This window comes from Zonotrichia leucophrys, chromosome 2 (assembly GCF_028769735.1).
Source record: "Zonotrichia leucophrys gambelii isolate GWCS_2022_RI chromosome 2, RI_Zleu_2.0, whole genome shotgun sequence".
NCBI lineage: Eukaryota > Metazoa > Chordata > Aves > Passeriformes > Passerellidae > Zonotrichia > Zonotrichia leucophrys.
The window spans coordinates 120,496,454-120,521,472 of NC_088171.1; the positions used below are offsets into that span (position 1 = coordinate 120,496,454).

Genomic DNA, 25,019 nt, shown 5'->3' on the forward strand with positions numbered 1-25,019 from the left:
GCTTAACATCTCACCTGTGCACCAGAAGGTGAATAACTTCTGTGTCTTGAGACAGCAAAGAGATGAGAGATGTCTCCTCATTCCCAACCCAGCGGGCAGAAATATCACAGACTCGCATACAAGACAATTGTTTAATACGTTCACAAATCAATTTTATTAATTTAAAACAAAATTAATGAAGAAAAATTCTGTACACAATTGTGGACACAACACACTTTTTGTACAATAAGGCCCAGATAAACTGTTATTTTTTCAGTCCGTGAGTGACTAAAAATTGAAAAGAGCCAAAGAAAAAAAAGACACCAATCCCCCCCATCACTGTCTACTTTGCTTTAGGAAAGAAAAGGCTAATGATAGTCTCAATTCTAAAAACTATCCACAATGTGCTTTATGCACGTGAGTCCAGCACGAGTTGCAGAACTCATACTGGGTAAAGTAAAGCACACGTGCAAGTCTTGGTAGGATAAAAACCTCTCTGTTGGTACTAAGGCAATCCACAAATATTTTATTCTAGCAGCAATGTGATTCCTCCAATAGAGAAGGGTGTTGATTTGTAGCTACATTGGTGCTCTGTAGCTTTGCAGGTAGCTGTTTCGAGGCTGGTGGTTTTTTTTCAAAAAAATGAAAGAAAAAACCCAGAAAATTAACCAACAAAGGTGAGGCTTCTTTTTAATAAGATATTTAACTGGGCCAAGGGAATTGGTACAATTCAAGCCAAAAAAAGTCAGACTAACAGTTTATTTAACCAAGTAGCTCAAAGCCTTCAAGATCAGAAAAGTCACAAGTCACAGACAGACACGGTCTAGGTTTGTCCTTTAAGTTAGTACAGACAAAAGCAAATTTTAACTCCTTGTTGATAACCATTTCAGCATTTCCATTGCCGGCAATGGATGTTATATCTTAGGAAAATCTGACTCCTGGTGGAAGAGGATTAAAAAACTTCAATGTATATGAGCATCCTTGTTTAATTTTTCCAAAATATTCCCATTTCTAATTTCAAAAAATATTAGTGATGATAATTTCCTTCATTTTTGGATGAGACAAAAACTATTCAGTACCAAGGTTCCAGTTTAAGTTACATCTTAAAATATATTTGTGTTCTTTCTCTACTACTTTATGGAATGAGCTCCTAATTAATTTTTTAATACTCTAAAAAAGAGTTATTATGTTAACTTTAAAAGAGGAAACAAAAAGACAATAAAGGCCTCCTCTTCACTTGTGTTTTTTCTGTATTTGCTTCAACCAGGGGGGACACACAAAATCAATCTTTTCTTAACCAGAGGGGGTGAGAGAAGAAAATGCAGAGAAACAGCTGAGAACAAAACCCAATTCCTATTGACACTTGACATCCATGCTTTTGGTCTTGACAAATTTATCTAAAAAAAAATCCATTATCTACATATTTATATCCAACACATTGATAAGGCACTGCACAAGTTTGTGCACATATGGCCTCATTCTTCACCAACAAGGCGTTACTATCTTTCAATAGCATTCACCTTAACAACATGTAAAAGAATCATTCATTATTACAAATTTACACAAAAAATTCTTCCTGTACATGATTGTCTCAGTGATGTACCTATTAGTTTAAATTAGACATATTTTAAACTACTCTGTAATGTGCTAAAATCAAAAGTAGTTGCTGTACCATAAGGCAAAGGCTTATAATAGCCTTTAATCCTATTATACATATCCTCAGTTATATGATGTCAAAATACAGTCTGTTCATAAATAAGTAAAGATGTACAGAGTACCCTGGGTATGAGAAACCAAAACGTAAACCTTCTTTATAAGAAAATTACTCCACTGGTATTTTGTAAAATCTCAGTCTTCATTGTGCAATCAAGTTTGCTGTGTTGAAGAAATTGTGTGTGTCACATTGAAGAGGCTAAAAACTACAAAGCATTTGCAGGTCCTTTTTCTTTTCTTCACAGGTATGAACCTCTTATTTCCTTTTCTTCTTCTTTTTTTAAATTTTTTTCCCATTTTGTTTTTTCCTTCTCTATTTCTTTTTGGTAGCAAATGTGGTAAAGATGAGTTGTTCAAACACTCGCATGGCTTATTTAGGTTGGGCTGGCAGTGCCGGAGCCAACAGCTGTTCTGAAGAAAAGGACTTGCTCCTCTGTTCACTGAAAGGGCAAGGGTTAACCCCGACTGCAGCTGTACGTCAACATGCTGAAATCACAGAGTTCTCTAGTCCAATGCTGACACAAGACACAGGCATCTCATCCACGGGCAGAAGGAGGCTCTGAGGTTTGAAAGTGCTGCTAAGCTGCTACAAGTACTCCAGTTCCAAGGCATGGTGAAGGGCCATAAGGTCAGAGTGGCTCGAGATCCTCCAAAATGGCATAGCATGCTGTGAACAGCACAGACAACATGTAAAAATAACCCCAAGCATTCTGGTACTTAGATGCACCCTTTGTCTTTCACAGGGATAAGAGAACACTTGAGGGAGAGAAAAAGAACTCTTAAAACCTTGAGTCCTTCATGTTTATGCCTGGTTTCTCTGACCCACCCCCTAAGCATAAATTCTCAATAACAGCAAATCTATTTGCAATAGAAACTACAGCAAACACATCAGGAGATCATAAGGAAGGGAGGGGCTTCTCATCTCTTTATACGAAAAACAGATTTTAGAGCACTGCAGAAGAAAACATTACTTTTGGAAAAAAAGAAATCAATACACATGAAGCACGTGGGTAGTTTCAGGAAGGAAACAGAAAGAAAATAAAGAAAGTGAAAGTGTTGTTTACTCTCAAAACGTATTTGCTCCTTATAAAAATCTACTCTTGGCAGAAGAGTTAAGAACAGAGAAATGGTGATTCAGAATAACTCACGTGTTGCTCACATCACTTCGAAAAGATTTTAATCCCAGTGGCTTGTATAACATTGGTCATTGCTAACACTGATCTTAAAGCATCTATTCCATGTGGGACATTAAAATAAATACATCTTTTTTTCTTATTAGTTGTAATAAAATCTGTCTGGAGCACAAATACTTTTGCAAAGAACTTGAATAAACCAAAAACACAAATCCCAGGAAAAAGCACAGATCACCTCATTCATGAAGGGTAAAAATCTGCTTAAGAACTACCTTTATACTTGAAACTGGGGGTTATAATGTCAAGAAGAACTTTTGCATAAATTAAAAAATAAGAAAAAAGAGCTTTTGTCAGGAAATTATCCAATGGGAAAATAGTTTCAATTCAACAGTATTCTGAAGGCCATCGTGATTGTGTTCACCTTTTCATCGGGTCAGTTTGTGTCCTGGCATCTTTAGGAGGCAAACCACAAGCAATTAATTATCACATTAGCTTCTAAGTTCCCCAACCATTTTTATCTATGATTTTCCAAAGAGGCATTCATCATCCTACTTCAGCAGCTCCTGAGTAAATTCCTAATTCCACTGAAATCAGTGGCAAAACTCCATCTCCTCTGTCACTTTTATTCTGCTTTCCTTTTTTCATTCTGGTCTTCTCAAATTTTAAGTTAGAGAAAAATTTTGAAAACAATGTTAAATTCACTGATTCCATCTGCACATTTACTGTAATTTCTGTACCCGTCTCAGAAGGCAAACACCTTAGCACTCAGTCTATAACATCCTCTTTGATATGACACTCCTGATTCGAATGAAGATGCAATATGGAGGCATCAACACATGCCCACATTCAGAGTATGCCCAGCTTCTAGAGCAAAGGAATTTCTTCAGGAAGAAAACAAACTGACCTCCAAGAAAACACCATTATAGCAGTTTCTGTTCTGCTTTGCTTTGCTCTAGAGTGTTAGAAAGCCTTGAGAAACAGCTGACTGAATCTCAGATTAAAGATAAATTCATGAGCGATGGCTGACAATGGAGACAACAAACCAAACAAAATTTAGAGAGACAATAGAGGCATTTTTTTTTTTAATGCTTGTGATATTTCCAAAACACTTTTATAGATGGATCTTTTTCCTTAAGAAGGAAATGTTAAACACTACAACACTTTTTTTCTTTACATGTTCAGTCTGGACTTCCACTGTACTGTCTCTATGCTCCATCAGCTACAGAAAGCTGATGCAGTTAGCTCACTCAGTTACAGCTCCATGTCCCAGGATCTTTATTCCCTGTTACATTATACAGGCAGCCTACCCTCTGTGCTCTGTCAGGCCTGACACTGCTGCTTTCCAACTCACAGATTTCCTAAAGATGAACTTCTTGCATCATGTTCAGGAAATGAACCAGCAAGAGCAATACAAAATAAAAATTACTAGCCATGCCATTCTCTGGATTTTGCAAAAGCTTCTGTGCACCTGTCTAACTTAGGCTGCAAGATCTTTCTGGCAGAATTTGAAATATCTGATAGGGATACTACATCAAGCACAAAGAGTCACAGGTTTGTGCCTGCAGCAGGTCCACGCTGTGTTTGCCAGATGACAGCACAGGTCGGCGATGCTCAGCAGTGCTGCCTCCTTTTTGTGGGAGGTTGCAGCTTCCCTTTTCTCTCTCACACCCCTGCCAGGTGGGACACAGCTGGTCTCCCTGACAGCCAGCCATAGCTCCCTGCTCCTCCTCTTAGTCAGCTTGGCAGCAGGTCTGTTTTAGCCACTGGGTCAGGGAGGTGTAAACAGCATACCTATGATGTGTGTGGCAAGGACTTTGGTGGACACCTGCCTATGCAAAGAACCTCTGCAGAAGCCAGGTCAATGACATGGATGCCCTCCAAGGTCAGGCAGCAAACCAATGAATAGGGAGAGCTATAGGAATAAATTCTTGGCTTCCTACTCCCACTCCATGCAGTTCCAGCTTTATACTGCTTCCCTAGTAACAACCTCAGCATCACAGAGCATACACACACCAGGCAGATAGAGCAGTTAAAGAGTCTGATTGATTTAACAGAAGGTTTAGCTTCTGCTAAATCAAATTACAGCACCTCGTGCTAGATGCCCATGTGCAATATCGAGTTTTGGATTACCCTGTTTATGGGTCAGCTGTTGATGGTCAGATTTTAAAGCAAAACTGTTAGCAGTCATTATTTTGACTATATATTTCTATCTCAAATTCAGTTAAGTGCCCTCTGCTTTATTTATGTCTGTCTGTCTGTGAAAGGAATATACCTATATTTACTCCATGCAGTTACAGCAGCAAAGTGTGGAATGACAATAGAGAGTCTCACGAAAAAAGGAGGTTGTGTAAATCTCAGGATTATTATTATTTTCAGTTCTCCTTCATGCAGGTCTAAAAGCCAGCTGCACACACTGAGAAATAAAGCATCAAGGGAACATGGTGGCTGCATGGGGCTGGAATCTGCTCTGATGCCCTGGGCATGGCTGAATGTGGACAATTCAGATTTCCATCAGTCTGACCCTACACTACAGCCTTCAGAGCTGTGAGGAGGGGAAACAAACCTGATACAGCTCTATATATATCTGTATGTTTGGGTGTATATATAGAGCCTCATACATATGTGTTCATATATATGCCTGTGTTTTCATGAGGCATGCATACTAATTTTCACCCCATCTAAGATAATGACTGTATGAAACTAGAACCCTTAAAGTAAGAAAATTATCATACACAACCTGATCCATTATTCCTGTATTAACATGCATTGTTGATTCACAACTATTCAGCCACATCAAAAGTGGCAACACTCCCATGAGATGAAAGTACATTTTCTCTTGCCAAATGACTTGAGATCATTTGAGAGAGCAAGAGACCCTTTGTATATATTTGTACTAAATATTGCCTTTAAAAAGCCATCCCTGCCAACACTTAGCACACCCCTGTCATGCAGAATGCTTCTACTCTGAGCCAAGCAAGAAATGCTAATCTCACATTTGCTGCTGCGGGAGAATGGATGACAAATGCTAACCACTAATAAATAGGTGGTGAAACTGGATGCATTAATATCTAATGGAACCCTAAGTCTACTATTTCAACATATTCCAAGTAAATATGAAACATTTATCTTTAAAAATCATGAATTGTTTGGTAGATGATACTGAGTAGTAAAACATCTATGAACTTTTAAATTATTTGATTTTGATGACATTTTGAAATTAAATCTGGTGGCAAAATTTTGATTTTAATGTAAAAAGCATAAAAAATGAAACAACAAATTTAGTAAGCCTAATAATTAGAGTACTATTAAATAATCTAAGATATTAAGCTATTTTATTTCTGAAATAGAAATAATTTTATTTTCAGCGTGTACTTACTAAATGTACAAAACTTCAGCTATTTTACTCCACAAAATAGTGCTGCTATTAATACATATGCAAAACAAATCCATTTTTTGATAGCAACACCAAAAAGTCCAGATTACCCTCTATCCTCCTTCCCTTAAATGAATACATATTTTTACAAAAAAATTACTCCTGAGATTTGTGATGGATTTGAATAGAAAACTCATCAGTTTTTGTCATCTTTCATGGTATTTTTATTGTATTCCTGCCAGATTTGCTAAGCGGCCGTCTTTACTTCCTACCCCAGACCTGACCAGCACAGTGTGACTCTGAGCTTAAAAGCAGTGGCATATTGGATACCCATTTATATTCTATTTATTGCTCCACAAAGATTTATGATTTTTCCTCCCAGGCAGCATGACCATTTTGGAGACAAAGGAGAAGCCCATTTGCCTAGGCTCTCCCGAATCACCTGATGTAAAATCCAGCTTCTCAGTGCATAGGAGCCTTTGTCTCATCTCACAAATTAGAAATCCTTTGGAGACTTCTCCTAAGCAGAAAAACTCAGGAGCTGGGGTTTTTCTGTCTTATTAATATTTCCTAAACGTGTCTCCAAAGACAAAGGCAAAAGATGAGCACAAAACACAACACAACAAAACAAAATAACGCGCAAACCCAGAACACAAAACAAAGCAAAGCAAACCAAAATGCTGAGACGATTGAGTCTCTGGCAGAAGCCCCCAGACCCTTGCACTGAGAACAGCTGTGTCACCACAGTGGCACTCTGAGGTGGTGGCTCTGACCCACACTGGTGCCAGCAGCTCCAGGGCACCCTTTGGAGTTTCACACTGACTTCTCTCAGCCCTTCTCTCCCTCTTTTCTGGGGGAAGCTGATGTGAAGGTAGCAATCTTTGTGTGAGCCCCAGTGTTACAGCCAAACTCATGGGCTGCTGCACTGACCCAGAAGGGTACAATCATTCCTCAATCCACAGGGCAAACATCCTGAGAGTTTAACTGTCTCATCAAACATTTTGATGGAAGCGACAGCTAAACAAAAGTGTCACTATCCTAGTTCAACTAATGCTACCAGAAATGTAACAGTGTGCAGTTTTCTCAGTGTATTATGTTTACTTGCATCAACCAAAAGAGGCATTTTATTACCAAACTGTTTATCCTAAAAATGTTTCTCAATAAAGCAATGATCTTTTAAGTGGCATTAAGAAATTTCTATTATTGAATTTTTATACTAATGACAATAATAAAAAGATTTTAAAAGTTTCTTTTATTTTCCTACTGCTGTATTGACTCAATATTTTCCATGATGAAGGACATACATGAAAATCTTGTTTTATGATGAAGGAATTTATAAATGATTGGTAAATTTTTTTTTAATAATTTAACCTTAACTTTGTTAACTCCTAAGCTGGAAGCTCAACTTTTTTTTAAATACACTGAATGAACACAGAATAAAAAAAACCCTAATTAAATAGGCTTGAATTTATATGCTCACTTGAAAAGACTCATTACAGTTTATATGTAAACAATGAAGTGCTATCTAAAGAATGTTGTGCTGTTTATGCTCTAAATAGTGTAAAGAAACACACATATGCTAATGGCTTCACCTCAGGCCAAAGCCCTTCAGAAAACTGCTGTGCAAAGGGTAACAGAAGACCTGTCCCTTCTCTGGAGAATACCACAAAAGCTGACATGCTGATGGGAAGCAAGGCAGGACGGAACCAGCTACCAAAATTTAGGAGTAAGCATGACAATGGGGTACATCACAGGACAGTTATGCCACTCTCGATTGAGATGCTTTGGGTAGTTTTGGGGAGGCAAAGCTTCTGTCTTGTCTGTGTGCTCTCCAGATAAGGTTTCTACTCTTGAAGGATGGGAAGGAAAAAACTTAGAAGGCAAAGCCTGCATTCACAGTGTGAAAGGGTGAGTTCTTATTTGGTGGACTAAGAAGCAGGACATGAATCCCAGAAGCATCTTCCTAAATCAGATTGATAGTTTATGCAGAAAGGCAGGGCTGCTGGTCTACTTATTGACTTCTCTGGCATTGCTGCAGCAGATAATTTAATCCAGAGCATCTAACATGCTTTCAACCTGAAAATTCCTTCCACCAGGAAAGAATACACAGAAGTAATTGCACAAAAGAACTTTCTATACTGCTACTCCTCTTAGTGACTGGAAAGGCTTTCCCTTATGCTTTTCTGAATCATGTTTCCTGTTGAAAAAAGCATTGGAATAGATAATGTTACCAAAAGGACTACTCCTGCCATTATCATATACAACACTATTTCACCAAGCAACAGAAAAGGAACAAAGAGAAGGAATTTTTTTTTTCCCCCGATCTTAAATACAGCTTTTAAAATGTAATCATTTGCAGCGGGAAAACATTTCTCTGCAAAGATGAAAGGCATTTCTGAAGGAGAAAGGAGCAAACTGTTCCGCCAAAGGGATATATGAAACTGAGACTCTGCAAAGTGCTGGGACAAGCCGGGAACCTACCCGCGAGGCTTCAGGGGCACAAAACCCAGATTTCATGAAGCAAAACCAGTCAATGGTTGTTAAAACGCCATGTGGACTAATTAGTTTCACTTTTCCCATTTAGAAAGTCGCAGTGGAAAGAGAGAGAAGTATCACAGAGAGTTTTGTGGTGAAAAAATAGCTGTGTAAAAGCAATTTATCTGTGAAAGGGAGCAAAAACAAAAATGCCCGTTTTCCTGCTCTTTCTCCTATTATTCAAATAGCCAAGGTTATGCCTCATTCCTCCAAGCAAAGAGTGTGTATCTGCAGACTACCTAGGGTAGCTTTTTAGCAAGATTACAAATAAAGCCTACTATCTGTGAACGGAAAGTGTTGCTTTTTATACAGCTTAATTCACATTGAAAAAAAACCCATTTTTTCCCTTCTCCTCAGTGGGAAGCAAAAAATAATAGACAGTCAAATAGTATTCTTTGCTCAGTTATCTGAGATTATGAATGCATGCCAAGCCACAGGTTGTTGTCTGAATGAAGAATCCAAATTATGGACACACAAGAAAACGGAAATTCCTGTCTCCCTACTCCAGTCCTACATGTCTTTTTAAGGTGTGACATATACGTATTTCATACAGTTAAACAGCACACTGCCTTTGATCACTAAGAATCACCATATTTTGCTTACATTCATAACATCCTATGCGGTATTTTGGGTTGCCAAGGAAAACAGAACTGTTAGCTCTTGGCACAAAAGCCAGGGCCCATTTTCAGGCCCCTTTTTGAAATGCATCAAACATACATAGTTTAATGTGTCTTTTGGAGAACAGCAGGGCAAATCATTATCTATAGGCTTACCTGGCTTTCTACTAGATATACTCAACACAGATTTTATAAGGCAAAGATATCCAACTTAAATGTCAGTGCATGCTGTCCCGTGCTGAAGAAAAGACAATTTTCCAGACTCTTTTAACCAACCCTCACCAAAAAAAGGCCATTACCTTTTTTGCGCCTTGTTCTTCTTCGACACCATCTCCTATAACAACATACACTACTTTTCTTCCAAATCTTTGAATTATTCGCTCAAAACAACTTTCCTTTCCTGAAAGAAAAAGATCAGACAATTCAAGGTAGGCGGTGATGGGATGTCATCAAATAAATAATGTTTTAGCTTTTTAGCTTGGATCTCCCCAACCCTTGGACTTCTTAAGTAGACCTACAAAGATGAGAAGAGTCTCTCCCTCAGTATGGTGCATCAAGGCTGACTGCAGCATAGACAGCATACTAGAGATCCACAATATGACCTTTCTTGTCTCATTCCCTAATATGACACAGGTTTTGGGGGGAATTTTACCACCAGGAGAATTATCTACCATTTGTTTATGACCAGTAGCTTGATTTGAGTAAATTGATTGAAGTTGAGTTGAAATTCTATCTTTTTCTCCAAAATGTGTTACCTGATTAATCACAGCTCTTAAAACAGTAGTACCTTGACTTAGAAGGTCACTCAAAAGATTAAGATTTAAATGCCTGTAATCCAATACATGGGCCATGTCCTTGATCCTGCACTGGGATCCATTCATATAGGTCATTCTTTCCCTGCACACACCTAGGGAAATGATCTCAGTGCTCCAGCCCTATGCGCAAGTACCACAGAATCACAGAAATGCTAAGGGTTGGAAGGGGCCTTAAACTCATTGAGTCCCAACTCATCCTGGCATGTGCAGAGACAGTCCCACTATAATAGATTATTTAAGGTTATCCAAGGTTATCCAGGTTATCCAAGGCCTTACCCAACCTGGTCTTGAACACTGCCATGGTTGTGGCATCCACAACTTCCCTGGGCAATGTGTTTCAATGTTTCACCATCCTTACAGTAAAGAATTTCTTCCTGATAGGTAACCTAAATTTCTTCTCTTTCAATTTGTACCCCTACTGGGAAGTTTCAGGTACAGTACTGAGAAGACAAAAGAAAGCAAAAACCTAAATTTGAGTTTTCCCAAATGTCCCCATTATGAAAGGTCACTTTAGTCTGGCTGTGGGATATGCTGAGTGTCTACAGCAATGGATGGGAAGAATTGTAGTTTATAAAATAGTTATTTCAGCTAAAGAACAATAAAAGCATAAGAAAAAGTAGGCTGGAAATTAAATGAAGTTTTCTAGACATTACAGAAGCCAAACTACTTAATGATACCATTTGACAGTAGCCCCAGGCATAAGAAACCTCCAACACTAAGCTGGAACAGTGTTTGAACATTATGAATCATGCTATGTCACAGAAATCTCATGGTTTCTTGTGACAGTCAGTGACAGAGCATATTTTTCCAAAACCACCCTTCTACCCCATATATGTGAAGTCACAAGTGAAGATTTATTAAAATATGTTTTAATTAAAATGTGTATTTAAAGCACTATATTTCAAAGCTATAATTTGCTACAAAGTTTTGATAGAGGGCACTATAACTTTTATATTCAGGAAAAATTTTAAATATTTGATGGGAATGCTTTCAAATTTCTCTGTAAAACTAGGAGCCAATTTTTGTTTTGTCTTGTTAAAAAAAATCAAAAATATCCTACCATTTGAGCTTGCTGTATTACACTTAAGATACTTAAGAACAGATGAAAAATGTGTTCTTGTGTCCCACAATTATGAGGGAATCTGAGACAGAACAGATATGTCATAATCACATTAAAAACTACAAACACTATTGCCATCTGGTCTGGGGTACTTCTACATACTCAGAATAACATCTTTTATACTGAACCAGAAAACAGAAATAAACATTTGCCTGGCTGAAGCTTATTACAGTCAGTATGAAGAAAGTTAAATAATTACTTTTTGCAGCAAAACACTCTTGCTTCTGGTAAATTGTTTACCAAAATTTTCTCCAGAGCCCATGAAAACAAATAAGCCAGGGCTTACCTTTACAGAACTTCTCCTACTGCTGCTCCAGGGAGACTTCAGTGTTCTGTACTTACTGCCTATTAAAAACCCTTCTCAACTGCTACACAGCCCCACAGTTTTGAGAAATGATGAAAAAAGCAATCTTTTTTTACATTTCTTCCTAACAGAGACTGTACCACTGTTAATAGAGCTATAAAAAACGTTCTGTGCTGGATCATCACACATTCAAAAAGCACTTTTAGGATGCTTTAGCAATGTTTCATGAGGATCTGATGTTACTAATCTCTGTATTTGCTACAAAGCATGAAAGTGAAAGCAAGTTAGAATCAAATATAGACTACAATACCTTTTCTTTTTAGAAATACAGCTTTAAATGTATCACAACATGATGAAAATAGCTCACCTATTTTAGTTGCACTGTAAATATTCTCTATGGGAAATACAACCCCTAGTCCATACAACAAGACTTTTGCCAGAGCTGGAATTAGCTGAGTAGTTGTTACGAGAATGTTCACACAGTTTGTCCTACAGAAGAGAAAAATGCAAATATCCTTTTTTAACAAAACAGAAAGAAGAAAAAAAACAAAACAATAGAAGGAAAGTCTTACCCCTCCCATCAGAACGCCTTCAATATTATTATCACCACTTAAAAAGAGCATTTTTTTACCACTGTATCAAGGAACAAGGTGCAGCATAGTCAGATCAGAATAAGAAACGAGGATAAGGTCCTCCAGCTTCAGCATTTTGCCCACCACACCAGACAGCCTCTTCCAGATCATAATCAGACATGCTGGAGTTTCCTCCCTACTCTCCATACTCACCTCGAATGTATGAGGGTGAGTGCTTTCAGTGCAAGTGTTAACCAAGAATCTGTCAAAGCTTCAATTTCTGCTCTCAGTTGTAACCAAGCCTCTCTTTTTGCTGGACCAAGAAGACCTGTGGAGTAGACAAGGGCATGTCTGCACTGGTACTAAGTATGGTCTGTCATTTTCCTTTGCTTTCACCAGCTCAGACAATTTTCTGCACACTGCAAACTAAGCAGCTCACTCCTAGAAAGGAGTAGAAACCAGTTCTTCCCATTTACCACCTCTAATAATCCATGTTAGTTAGACACTCCAGAGTCACTTGCCTCCAACGTTGTTTTTGTAGGTGTTGTATATTTCTTTTACTCGTCTGTAGCGGAAGGCCAGTTTCCGCATCCAGTCCACTCCTCCGCGCACGCCGGTGGCCAGGCACAGGTTGGCGCTGGTGGCAGCCGCGGGAAAGCCGTCGGTTCCGAAGTTATACGTGCTGGGCAGGGATAACAAACCCCACGGATTAATAAAAGGCAACAGGCTGCATTGAACCACCAGCTACCCACTTGGCTGGGCTGCAAAGAAGACAGCTAAAAGAGAGCAGGCTACTGTGAGCATCGCAGCAGCCCATCCCTCGCCCAGGAAGGAATTTGCAAAGTAACTGTTTATCTTAATGAGTTCTCTTGTACCTTAAATCTTGACCGTTGTCATCTGAAGACACGTCGTCAATGTGAACCTGGTCGCATTCCTAAGGTGACAGAAAGATTTCATAATTTTCTTGATTTTGCAAATTTTGAAAACAAAGCTATTTAAAAAAATCTATGACCAATCTAGTCATCAGGGATATTTTTAATTGTGGAAATCAGTAGATGGCAGTCTTGTTAAAACAACTATTTTACCTATTCCTTGTGCTCTTTTCTTAGAATAAATGCACACCGTCATTAGCTACTACTGTTAAATGGCTTTCCAAAAACACATTTTTGTGTTTAGAAATGAAAGTGGTTAAAAACAATTAGCATATGTGTTCCATAAACGTTCTTGTAGCCTTTCAGGTACCTTAAAACATCATGCTGCTCAAAGCTGATTCAGTCAGTGCATAAGTGTAACTGAAACCAGACATTTTGGTAAATGTAACATATTAGAAAAATTAAACCTGATGCTAACCGCCAATGAAATTATGACCTCTGATTGCTGTTGAGCCACACACCAACACAGCCTGAGGCCAGTGTTTCAGAGGAGTGCAGATGAAAAATCTGTTCCTAGTTTGCCATTCATTTGAGAGTTGTGAGTTTCCTTCTCTCTCTTTGGTCTTAGTGCATGAAAGCAGCATGCAAAGATGAAGGAAATCTGAACAGAAATACCCAAATCAAACCATCTTTCTTCAGCTGCTTTTATGCAAACTAACACAATATATTAAAAATTAGCTTTCTCCATCACTAAATTAAAAATTGCAATGTATATTGTTAATCCACAAAAAATCCATTAAAACATTACTATTAACATTTTAACTGTTGGCAGGAAAACAAATAAACCTCTGACACTTTAGATCAATATCAATTCAATGCTTGTAACAATAAGGGATTTCAATTATTTTAATAATTTCCTCCTCTCTCTCCTAATGTGAAGTCCTATAACAAGTATGATCTATTTTAAACATGAAAATGCTGCAATTCTTTATTTTTGTGTTGCTTTCCTCTGAACAAATTTTTTTCTCTCCATGGATTTGTGAGGAAGGGAGGGAAGATAGAAGTGGAAAGAAACTCAAACCAGCTGTTCCCTAACAGAATTAAAATCATGACCCTCAACCCTTTTTCTAAAACATCTATTTTCCAGCCAACCCTCTCCCAGCAAGCAGCAAGCTCCAAGGAGGAAAAGACTTTGACCCTGTAACCTTCTCCTCCTCTCCTGAGGTCAACAACCTCAGATAAGAAAAAAGCTGAAGAAGCCTATGTGGCCTCACATGGTGGCTGTGGATTCTAGATTTTTAAAAACACTGGTTTACAAAAAATGCCTCAGAAACTTGAAATGTTTTGAAGAACAAGGTGTGGTCTTTTACACTTGTACAACATATTCTTACTGTAATGCTTACTCTTCTGTATCTTATGCATAGGTAGCTTGTGCTAAAGAGAGAGGTAGGAGTGACAATCAGCACAGGAGAGACAATATTACATTTGCTCATATTTAACCAGCATACAGTGAATTTCCTCCTTAGGCAGACAAAATGCATTAGATGTACAGACACAGCTGAAACTGCAAGTGTGAGCATATGCTGCCAGGCTTTGAAAATCAACTTGGCTGAAAAAAGAGCCAAGAAGCTTCTTCAGCAAGTTATCAAATTCACATAATTTTTTACTGTTTTTCTGTTTAAAACCTAGAGCAAATGTCCCTCCAAATGCATACCACATTAACAATTCAAATATGAGCTGAATGTAAGCTAAAGAAGAAACACCCTCCTGAATTCATTAGTTTCCCACTTTAGTTACTCTTCTACTGCTCAGTGATTTCTCCTTCCCCAGCTTAGAAACTATGAATGACAACTGCAACAAGCTGCTGGAGAAGAGGACTCAAAATAGAAATCTGTTAAAAAGAAACTTTTTTTTTTTTTGCAACCACAAAACTAAAGGAAGGAGTAGAAGCTCATCTTCTCAAAGGAGCAGATGGAGGAAGGAATAACTCAAAAATCTTCCAAATTCAACTCTCTCAGGGAAAAGATAGAGGAAGGAAGAATGAGACCACTACATGTAGATACCACAGTTAGAGAGAAACCTGGGGACTTGGAACATTAATTCACAGCACAAGAACTTGGGACCATCACAAGCCTTGGATCATGCCATTCTCCCCTTCTGTCTAACCACTTGCTTGGTAAGGAAACAGTGAGAACCGCAGTGATATGTTAGAAATAGAAATCGTGGCATCAAAAGAAAGAATTATTTTGGAGAGAAAAGCCCAGAAAATAAATCCGAGACTAAAATCTGATAGGGCAAAGGTACAGAAAGCACCAAGAAAGTAAGAAAAAGGAAGGAAATGTCACAAGCACTGCAAATTTCTGACAAAATACTGACTATTATAAGAGCGAGATACTGTCCTCTTTTGTCAGGAATAAAAGAAGGAAAAAAGGCAGGAAGGGAACAAAGCACAAGAGATACATGTTATAATTTGGAAAGGATTAAAGCCCAGTGTGATTGACACTATGTTACAGCTAAAGGGAGGTCACAAACAGTGCACGACTGTTTTGTTCCTTTTGAGTGGCAGGGCACGGCTTTGAGGCTAAATGTGAGCTTTGAGTGCCAGGTATTTTTTCACACTGTCTAGCTGACTCAGACTTTGGGCTAATGACTGATGGCTGCATTTTTCCACCCCTGAACACGGTAAGGAAAAACATTCATTTAGCAATTGCCCTTTTAGCAGGGAAGTTATTTAGAAGTAATTCTTCAAAGAAGCCAATTACCGGCCTATCATTAATTGATGTGGTCCATTCTTACATCAGAACCCCCTGTATTTGTTTCCACCTGCTTGGCTTGTGTGGAACATTCTATTTGTGAGCTACCTGAGACACTGCTTGTCCTCTGATTAGATATAAGCAAGCACGCACCATCAACAACTTAAAATAGCAGTTAGCTCAATATGCACCACAATCAGGGATATGGTAAAACACTGCCTAAAAAATAAAGCATGCCTTTCAAACCAGAACATTTTCACAAAGGTGTATGTATGTATACACATAGACTCTAAAATCCTCAAGTGCTTCTCAGAAAAGTGAGGGGAGCTGACTTATCGCTAAATGGCCATCCAGAAAAAAAAAAAAAAAGTTTGTTTGCAGGCTCATCATTTCAAAATTTCACAAATGTATTTGAAATTTTTGTAAAATTTTCAGAGGAAATACAGTACTAGAATTCTCCCCCTAATTCTCTGGCAAAGTGATATCTGAAACCAATACTGAGAGTCCCTGTAGAAACACTGTTATTTATGCAGATGTATTTTATTATGACATGATCAGTTTAGCAGTCAAGTCCAAAGAAGAAAATTAAAATTGTGGGATTCTCTTAAAATAGGCTGAATTGGCAAATAAAGAGCAAAATATCCTGTGGCTTACACATAAAGCCTATGCAGCTAGCTGTGTTTTGCTCCTAAACATGTTGACCTTGCAGCTTCAGTGTATCCAGTTTGAAATCTTCAGGAGGAACTACAAGTGCTAACATGTTTGTACTGAAGATTTGTATTTCAGCCAGACAGGCTGAGGTGCAGCTCTGCACTTTCAGACCAATCCCTGGAAAGCAAAATGTACTTGGTATTGTTTAGAAATAACATTTTGAGGGAAAATGGGATTGTCAGCATGTGTAACCTGGCAAATCTACCAATAGTAGCTTAAGAAGTTCTTGTCCATGCTGTCCTTTTTTGCTCTTTCACACAGCTGGCTTGCACGGATCCATGTGTTTGTGTCCCTCAGACCTTTCTGTGCCACAGCTGGTAGCTTAGATTGAATCTCCTGCAGCAGCTCAATTAAACCAACAGATGTTGCATGGAATAGCTGAGATTTGTTTCTCCATTCCCTTCTATCAGCTCTGCTTTGGGGCTCGAAGCAGCAGCACATATGTGCTTGCAGGAGCAGCTTAAAGCTGCTGCAACCATTTGCTAAGTGAGTGTCTCCAGTCAAATGCAGCAAGCCAAAGACAAACAGCAATCAAAAATGAATGACTAGGTGAGTCTAGCCTAAGATTTGTACATGGAAAGCTTATGTCTTCTCCCTCCTCCATTCCCAAAGCATTTGTTAACTTCTTCCTGCTGAGTTTTCCTCCTTCTCTTTTCTGTTTTTGTATGACTAGCCAAAAACTCCCAGAGATGCTCCACAGTCATCATTCACAGCTCTTAAAATGCCTGGACCTATGTAGTCCTCTGGAATCATTCCTTTAAACTAACTTAGAATCTTTATAAAGATTCATATGCAAAGCATTAACTTATGGCAGAAATGTTCTCCAAATATTTATATTACTTTGCTCCTTCACTACCACCCGTCAAGTTGTGTACTTCTGCCATAATTATGTAAAATATGCTTCACTACTCAACTTACTGTAGGAAAATTAATAACAATAATAATAAAAAAAGAGATTAAGGCTGTTATAATAGTTCTCTTATCCATGCCAATACTACATGCCAAGTGGAGTGACGCAACAGCCAGCATGCTGATCCCCTACATTTCTGTGTTACAAAACTAACAAAAATGAATCTAATAATTCTGCTGCCTTTGAATAAACACTGACATAAGGTAACTGTGGAAAAGTCTGCACATAATAGAGAGGAATAATGTGAATAATATTAACATAACCTCAGAGGATGCTGAAGTATTACAGCTTCAAATCTGCTGATTGTAGCTAAAATACGTTTCCACATTTGGTTAATCTGCTTAATTTACCGTGAGAAAACTAACACCACACTGCCAACTAATTATTCCAATACCTTAGTCTGCAAAGTCAAATGAGAGAGGGAAAAAAACCCCCAACCAACAAGTACCCTTCAGAATGAGCTATTTTCATTTTGCCTTTACATCAGCGGGCCCATTGAGACATCCTGGAAGCTGGCCAACTCACAGGAAATGATTGCTAGGATTCTCTGTTCCTCTCATATCTGTCATTACGCAATTATATCCACTGCTTCATTTTCCCTACTGAACAGTAGAGAAATTTGGTCATGTACATGTGAGAACAGATCTAGCAAAACAAGTTAAAGATGCAATCCTTTATAAATGTGAAGTATTTGTAAAAAAAAATAAAATAAAATAAAAATCCCCAAGTGTACACTGCTGTGATTTTAATGCAGCTTTTTATGACAGGAGTACCTCTGTTTATGTCTTTTCCAGGAATAAGATATATACACCCTTTCAGTTGTATATACCCTTTAAGACTATTATCTACTCCACAAATACTCCTCACTCCTACTAGCCATCACAATGTGCTTCCTTTGGAATCACAGAGTTACCGATAGTCAATTTTGTTTTTCCAGGCAACAATTACGTATTTCAAAGCTAGGCTGTGAATGCCCCATGCCCCCATCTTTTTACTCATAGTTGTGACCACATGCACCAACACTATTTGCCAGCATTCATTAAGCTTTAGGAGTCAACCTCTGGTTTCCACTTGACTAGAAGGATAAAATCCCTGGTATGTGCAGGTTGGAAATTGGAACAATCGAAACATCCACATGTGTGCGCGTGTATGTGTGTGTGTGTGTGTGTGTATATATATATATATATATTTATATATAGTATGAACTGTACCTAATGCTTCTCCACTGTACTTCTGTGCTTGCTAAATACAAAAAATCCTCTGCACTTTCTTTCAAGCTGAGGCAACAAAGACTGAAGTGCTGAGCTCCCTTAGCCATCATTGCGGAATGCCTGCTAAGGCTCAGCACAAACCCCTGTGAAAGAGCAGCACTGCTAAGGCACAGCACAAACCCCTGTGAAAGAGCAGAGCCTGTAAAGCACAGCACAAACCCCTGTGAAAGAGCAGCACAGTTAAGGCACAGCACAAGCCCCTGTGAAAGAGCAGCACTGCTAAGGCTCAGCACAAACCCATCTGAAAGAGCAGCACAGCTAAGGCACAGCACAAACCCATGTGAAAGAGCAGAGCCTGTAAGGCTCAGCACAAACCCCTGTGAAAGAGCAGCACAGCTAAGGCTCAGCACAAGCCCATGTGAAAGAGCCGAGCCTGTGAGGCTCAGTACAAACCCCTGTGAAAGAGCAGAGCCTGTAAGGCACAGCACAAACCCATGTGAAAGAGCAGCGACCGTGGTTCGCAGCTTCTCAGTGCTGGCACTCCATTGGCAGGACCTGTCATCTCTGTCTAGCCTGCACTTTGTGACCCTAACATTTTCTCTTCTTTCCCACCACAATTATTCAGTGCTGAAGAAAAAAGGTGCAGATTACCTGTGGGTCAGGCACAGGATATGAGGAACAAAGAGAGTTCTTGAAATCCACTTCATTCTGTCTGACAATTTGTGGATGAACAGTCAAGGAATTAAATTGGGCTGTGAAGGCTTTCAAAATGCTCCCATTTTAAACTTAAGACTATAAAGAGAAGCTTGTAATGTAAAAAAGCCCACAAAAACTCTACCAAAACTCACCAAAGTCTATCTTTTATTGTTAAATAGAACATCAGAACAAAACATTAATTCATTAGCTATATAAACTGCTATATATTATCTATATAAGCTATAAACACTGAGGACTAAGAACTGAAATAATTTACAAACTCTTTTTCACACCCAATGACTTTAAAGTAATCCCCTGCACTGAACATGTAACCCTTTTATAGCCCAAAATGGATGACCCTTTTTTCTAATAGAAAAGGTGATTAAAATCCTATTTTGCTTGCTCACATCCAGAGACACATTTGGATCAAATATGATACTCCTAAAGTAAACAGTGTATATTCCAAAATAAAAGTCTTATTCTGCAACTTGTGTTTGTTGAAGTAGCTATGCAAAAACCAAGGTTTACATTTTCATTTCAACTGCACCTTGTAAAGAATCTAATTTAATATAAAATATGACCTAAAGAAGTATCTGCAGTGGATAGAGTGCCTCTCTAAAAATCAGCTCTTGCTCCAACTCTGACAAAGTAATTTGTTGTTCTCTTCTGTTATGTTATTCTATTTCTGTATATTTTGCAGAAAGGGAAGAGTAGGGAAGTCAAAGAAAGAATTTTACCAATAGACAGAAACAGCTAAATAAAACAAGTGAATCTGTTTGAAGGGTGTGTTTTTTTCCTGGAGAGAATGGTGTTAATTTTAAAGTGTCAAATTAACTGTATTTTAAAAGGCCAGCATTTTGCATGTGCTTTCACACACTTTTTTATTATATGATTCCTATTATCTGCTAATATATACTTTTACAAAGAGAAAAAAATTATATAATTAATAGGAGACAGTGAAAATAAAATATGAAGATATTTTAAGAAGAAAAAAAGCCATGAATCTCATCAGAATGTAATGAATTATTCTCAAACTCATTAACTTGAAAGTATACTTTTAGGAACATACACATTTTGTCGAAATGATACACTAAAGATTGTTAAAATATATTTAAATTTTAAAGCACCTAAAATTAAACTTATGAAAAGAATGATTTTTTCCACAAAAGCCTTAAAATATATCATTTCTCTGGAAATGACAGGTTCATGTAGAAATTTTTACAAGATGACCAAAGCTGTGTCTTTCAGTTCCACGTGACCAATTAATTTAAACTTGCAGGGCCTTGATGCTGTTGATACTCTTCTAAATGCATGTGTATAAAATGAAAGTTGCAATACTTTGAGGGAGTGAGTCTCCCATCTTCGTCACTGTCTGTTAATGAGACAAATCCAGGGTTTAAAATTCTCTCTGCTAACCTTGCCAGTATGGACAGCAAAAACATTTTCTTCTATGGGCAGCCTGAAGACCTTTCCACAACACTTTAAATTTTCTCTTTCCTTTTCTTTCCCACTCCCAGTGTTGTGGGGTTGGCTCTGTGGCAGAAGTGGGGAGCGAGCTGACCCATCACTGCCTTGCCCAGCCAGAGAAGAGGAGAACAATTCTTTGTCAGAGTTCTAGGAGTGCCAGCTAGAAAGACAAGAGTTTTTGTGCCACCAGTCTGTGGTGGTTTAACCCCAGCTGGCAGCTCAGGGAGAAGCAACAGAAAGGTGAATAAAGTGACAAAGTGATGATATGAGCATGCTCCTGGATATTTCAGCTCAGCTGTACATCTGCAAAGAACAACCCATGTGATCCTCTTGAGAAAGGAAATCATATAGGCTCTATTTTTAGTGGCACCTAGCATGAAGGTACTTGTCATTTGCCATGTGAAAGAAATTAAGTGGTTAATGAGTTGCATAAGCCTATAGGAATGGTCTTCTCAAGTGAGCGAAGGAGGTATTTGTTATTCTTTGTAGCTCTAACACTCAGGAACTGCAGCAGCACATTCCACAACAGCCAGGCATCTTGCATTTCAGATGGGTTGAGGCTTTTAGCTGTGTTTTGCACACACCAGCAAAGCCACAGTTCTGCCTGAATAAAGACTTTGTTTTGCATTTTTGTTCATTTACCTACAGCTACATGTGTGATGTAATTTAGTCCCGCATTCATGAAGTGGAACTTCATGAACTTTCTGCAAGTCACCCATGGTAGTAGCATCACAGATGAGAAACAATTTCCAGTCATTCCCTCACACACATATTAGGAAAAACCCTGTACTGTGATTTGTATTTCCTTTCTTCTCTCTACCCTTCCTTTCTGCACTGCAGCTGAGCTGTTCTTGAATTGCTGCTGTGGAAAATTAAATGCAAATAGATGGGCTTTGTGTCTCAGTCTGAATGTGCAAAGGGAACTGTTCTGATACCTGCTGGAAGGGAGTTCAAAATTGTTGATGAGTTCCTTAGAAAGTGAACTTGTCTTTGCAACTCTTCATAGAACTTACAGTACTTGAAAAATTAGGTTTATGTCTCTAAAAATAAATTAAATGTTGTTAAAAGGTTTTGGAATAATTACATTTTGCTTTCCCAGCACTCTCTGTTGATGAACTATCAGAAGCTGAATCACATGCTTCTCATAAAGCATCCCTGGCCAATATCTGGTCAGGAGGTTCCCATTACAGACATCACAAACATTGGGAGGAGGTGAACTTTTATTTCAACCAAAAGAGAAAAGTAATTTCTGAATAGATATTCCTCTGATGACTCCACTCTGGGTGACCAAAGGTTTGTTCAGCTGTCATCCTTATGGTATTTAGGGGTGGGAGGAAAATAATTCAGTCAGCTCTGTTTGAAGCTTTCTTTTCCCTTAAACCATTCCTTGTATCTCACCAGGAATAAGGTTTGTTCAACAATCTTTCCTGTGATTGCTTATTTTTTTGAGTCTGATGGTCCAGAAATCTATTTTCAGCATATTCTACAGTCCTTTCTATGTTTGGAGGTTTTTTTTTCTTTAAGAAGTGACCTCCAACATTTCTTACTCAACATCTAGCCAACCAATGAGGAAATGAAGAGCCAAAGGTTTGCTAAGACTTTCCAGGATCCATCCTCCAATCAAAGCCAAATCAGACCTACTCTGCAAAAATCACATTTGTGATTTTTTGCCTCAAGCAAAACAGATATTTCTCACAGCAGTAGAACTAGACCTAGAGATCTGAATATGAGCTTCTGTCCATTGTTTATTGCAAACTGAAGGTCATCTGGCAAAAATAATCATGAATGATTACATTCAATGGTCAACAAGAGCTGTTTCCACTTTCAGCTCATTTTAACTATTTTACTCTTTCAAAAACTCTTCTCAAGCAAAAAGTTTTTCTTTTGTTTTTAAAATATTTATATTGAAGAAACATTTATTAGAATTTTAAAGAATGCACACACTATTTTTCTATTCTGAGAGAATGTGATATGTAACTTCCTAAGAAATTTATTTTCTTTGGCATCATCTTGGTCAACATTTACTTTTAGGTTGGTAAATCTATCCCTTTATCTCAACAGTGGTTGACCTCCACCTATCAACAACACAGTTGCTTTATACTGGATTTTTTTCTTATTTACTGCCATTGACACATCTAGGCTGATTTTCTTCCCTGCTGCCACATCATTGGTGATCCCAGCACAACAAACCAAATTCATGCTATAATGAAAAAAACTGAGGTTTTCCAATGCTCCTAGAAAAGTTTGCAAATGAAATGCTCTAAATAGAACTGGGGTAATTGTCCATGATGAAAACAAAGAGCAGGAAACACTCAAAGCAAAGCTGTCATTTTTACTTCTTGAAAGAGCTGCTACCTATTTCATTAAAAAAAAAACCAACCAAGCAATACAAATAGTAACAATCCCTTTCATATTCCAACAACTTGACTTAGGAATGGTGGAACAACCAAAACCCACAAAGTTGCTGTATGGTTGTAAGAGAATCATTAACTTCTATGTAACTTTAATCCTCATTTTGAATGGAAGACAATGCCAGCTCCATTTGTGGTGCTGCAGACTTTATCAGGGGGTTAACGTTTTCAGCATTCTGAAAGCTTATCACAAACCAAATGGAGATAGGATAACTGTTAATACTAAGTTCATCAATATTTTAATGCATTCTCCATCACAATTTTCTTCTAATAGTATAATTTCAAAAACCATAAATAAAAAGATAGACAAGTCATACAGGAAAAAATAGAATTTATAAAAATTATAAATAAAGTAAATACTTATAAAATTATATTAAATTCTACTACAGCCATTTTTTTTTCCTTTCTCCTGAATTATTTTAATTCATATCTACCAATATTTTATGTTCTGCCATGGACTTCGGTATAACTTTGAGGTAATTTTACTGATTTCTGGAGCATTTTTTCACACCCCTGCAATTGAAAGACTAGAAGTCTCACTTGCTTTATGGCCAAAAGAAATGAGCTATTAAACAATACACACAATCACAGGTAACTTGTTTTGGAACAGCAGCACTTAGAGAAGCAATACTCTGATTTACTGTTGTTCTGATTTCTTCTTTTTCTATGGGTTACCACATCATTTTGTAAACATAATTTGTCACCAACACCAGCCAGAGTTCTCTGTAGCTACTTTTTGCCTTTCTTTCAGATCTGTTATTCCTGCTGAGAGAATCTACTAAAGAAGAATTTTTCATACTGACACCAACTGTAGTCTTGCTGTGAATAACCACATTCCCATAAAAATCATTCCATTTATTGCAAAGTTGTTGGCAGACCATAGGAATAATAGTCAACTCAGGAAACCTTTTATCCTGAAATCACACAGCTTAACCCTTTGCATGACCACATGCAGTTCATACATAAAAGCTGTATTACCACACTGCAATTTAATTTCATTGTAAAAGCTTTTCTGCTGTTAGCAAGGTTTTAAAATTATTTTCTTCACAGAACTTCATTTAAGTAAAATTTAAATAATAGGTTTTTTTTAAGACTGAATCTGAATTTTTCAAGCAGTATCCAGGGTTTTTTCTCAGTATACATTGCTGTATTAAAAGTTAGATATTCTTTTCCAATACATGAAATATTACATACCATTTGAGGGTGGCTTTGATTATAAAGTAAAAATTTGATTATAAAGTAAAAAACATCCATAGAAAACTTTTGTTTTTTCTACCCTCCTATGGTAAAGAAAGATTTATGAGTTTGCAATATAATTAAAAAATTAGAAATAAAACCTGTTTGCTGTATGATTTTTATTTTTGGTGGAAGATACTTCTGCTAGTCATTATATTTGCTGTGTTAAATACCAAACTAGTGGAGATTAGATTCAGGAAAGAGATTTTAGTTCTGTTAGTTAATCCTCTTGACAGTTTGGGAGTCAGAGGTTGTATTGCTTGCATTCAAATTTCTGTCTGAATTTATTAAACTGATGGAACAAAAAAAAAGGTGGTGTATGTTTTCACTGTCTATCTTGTTCTGCTTGTAAATCCTTGTTTGTAGGTAACCACAGCCTAATTTATGCTTTCTTCATGTGACCAAGGCAATAATGGGAGTTTTGGACTTGTGAACACACCTTTGAGAAAAATATATGCATTTTATTCCAATAAATTAATTTAAACATTTGTATTTTTAAACTTTTCAAAGTCAAAGAAAATTCCTAGAAACTGTCTCTCTCGTGTTCTAGCTGCTGCTACAACTGTCTCTCCCCCTTGCCAACAGTGGTAG

At 37.7% G+C, this 25,019-nt stretch overlaps 1 protein-coding gene across 7 annotated transcripts in view; it reads right to left on the reverse strand.

Moving 5' to 3' along the window:
• Nucleotides 1–208: 208 nt before the first annotated feature.
• EYA1 (EYA transcriptional coactivator and phosphatase 1) overlaps nucleotides 209–25,019 on the reverse strand; it is a 149,636-nt gene continuing 124,825 nt past the window's right edge. For all 7 annotated transcript variants that reach the window (XM_064703547.1, XM_064703546.1, XM_064703545.1 and 4 more), the window contains 6 exons: nucleotides 13,037–13,095; nucleotides 12,683–12,843; nucleotides 12,375–12,489; nucleotides 11,957–12,078; nucleotides 9,650–9,750; nucleotides 209–2,359 (listed from right to left, as the gene is read on the reverse strand). In XM_064703547.1, coding sequence (XP_064559617.1) covers nucleotides 2,279–2,359; nucleotides 9,650–9,750; nucleotides 11,957–12,078; nucleotides 12,375–12,489; nucleotides 12,683–12,843; nucleotides 13,037–13,095 — 639 coding nt within the window. In that variant the 3' untranslated portion in view covers nucleotides 209–2,278. The remainder of the gene's footprint in view (nucleotides 2,360–9,649; nucleotides 9,751–11,956; nucleotides 12,079–12,374; nucleotides 12,490–12,682; nucleotides 12,844–13,036; nucleotides 13,096–25,019) is intronic.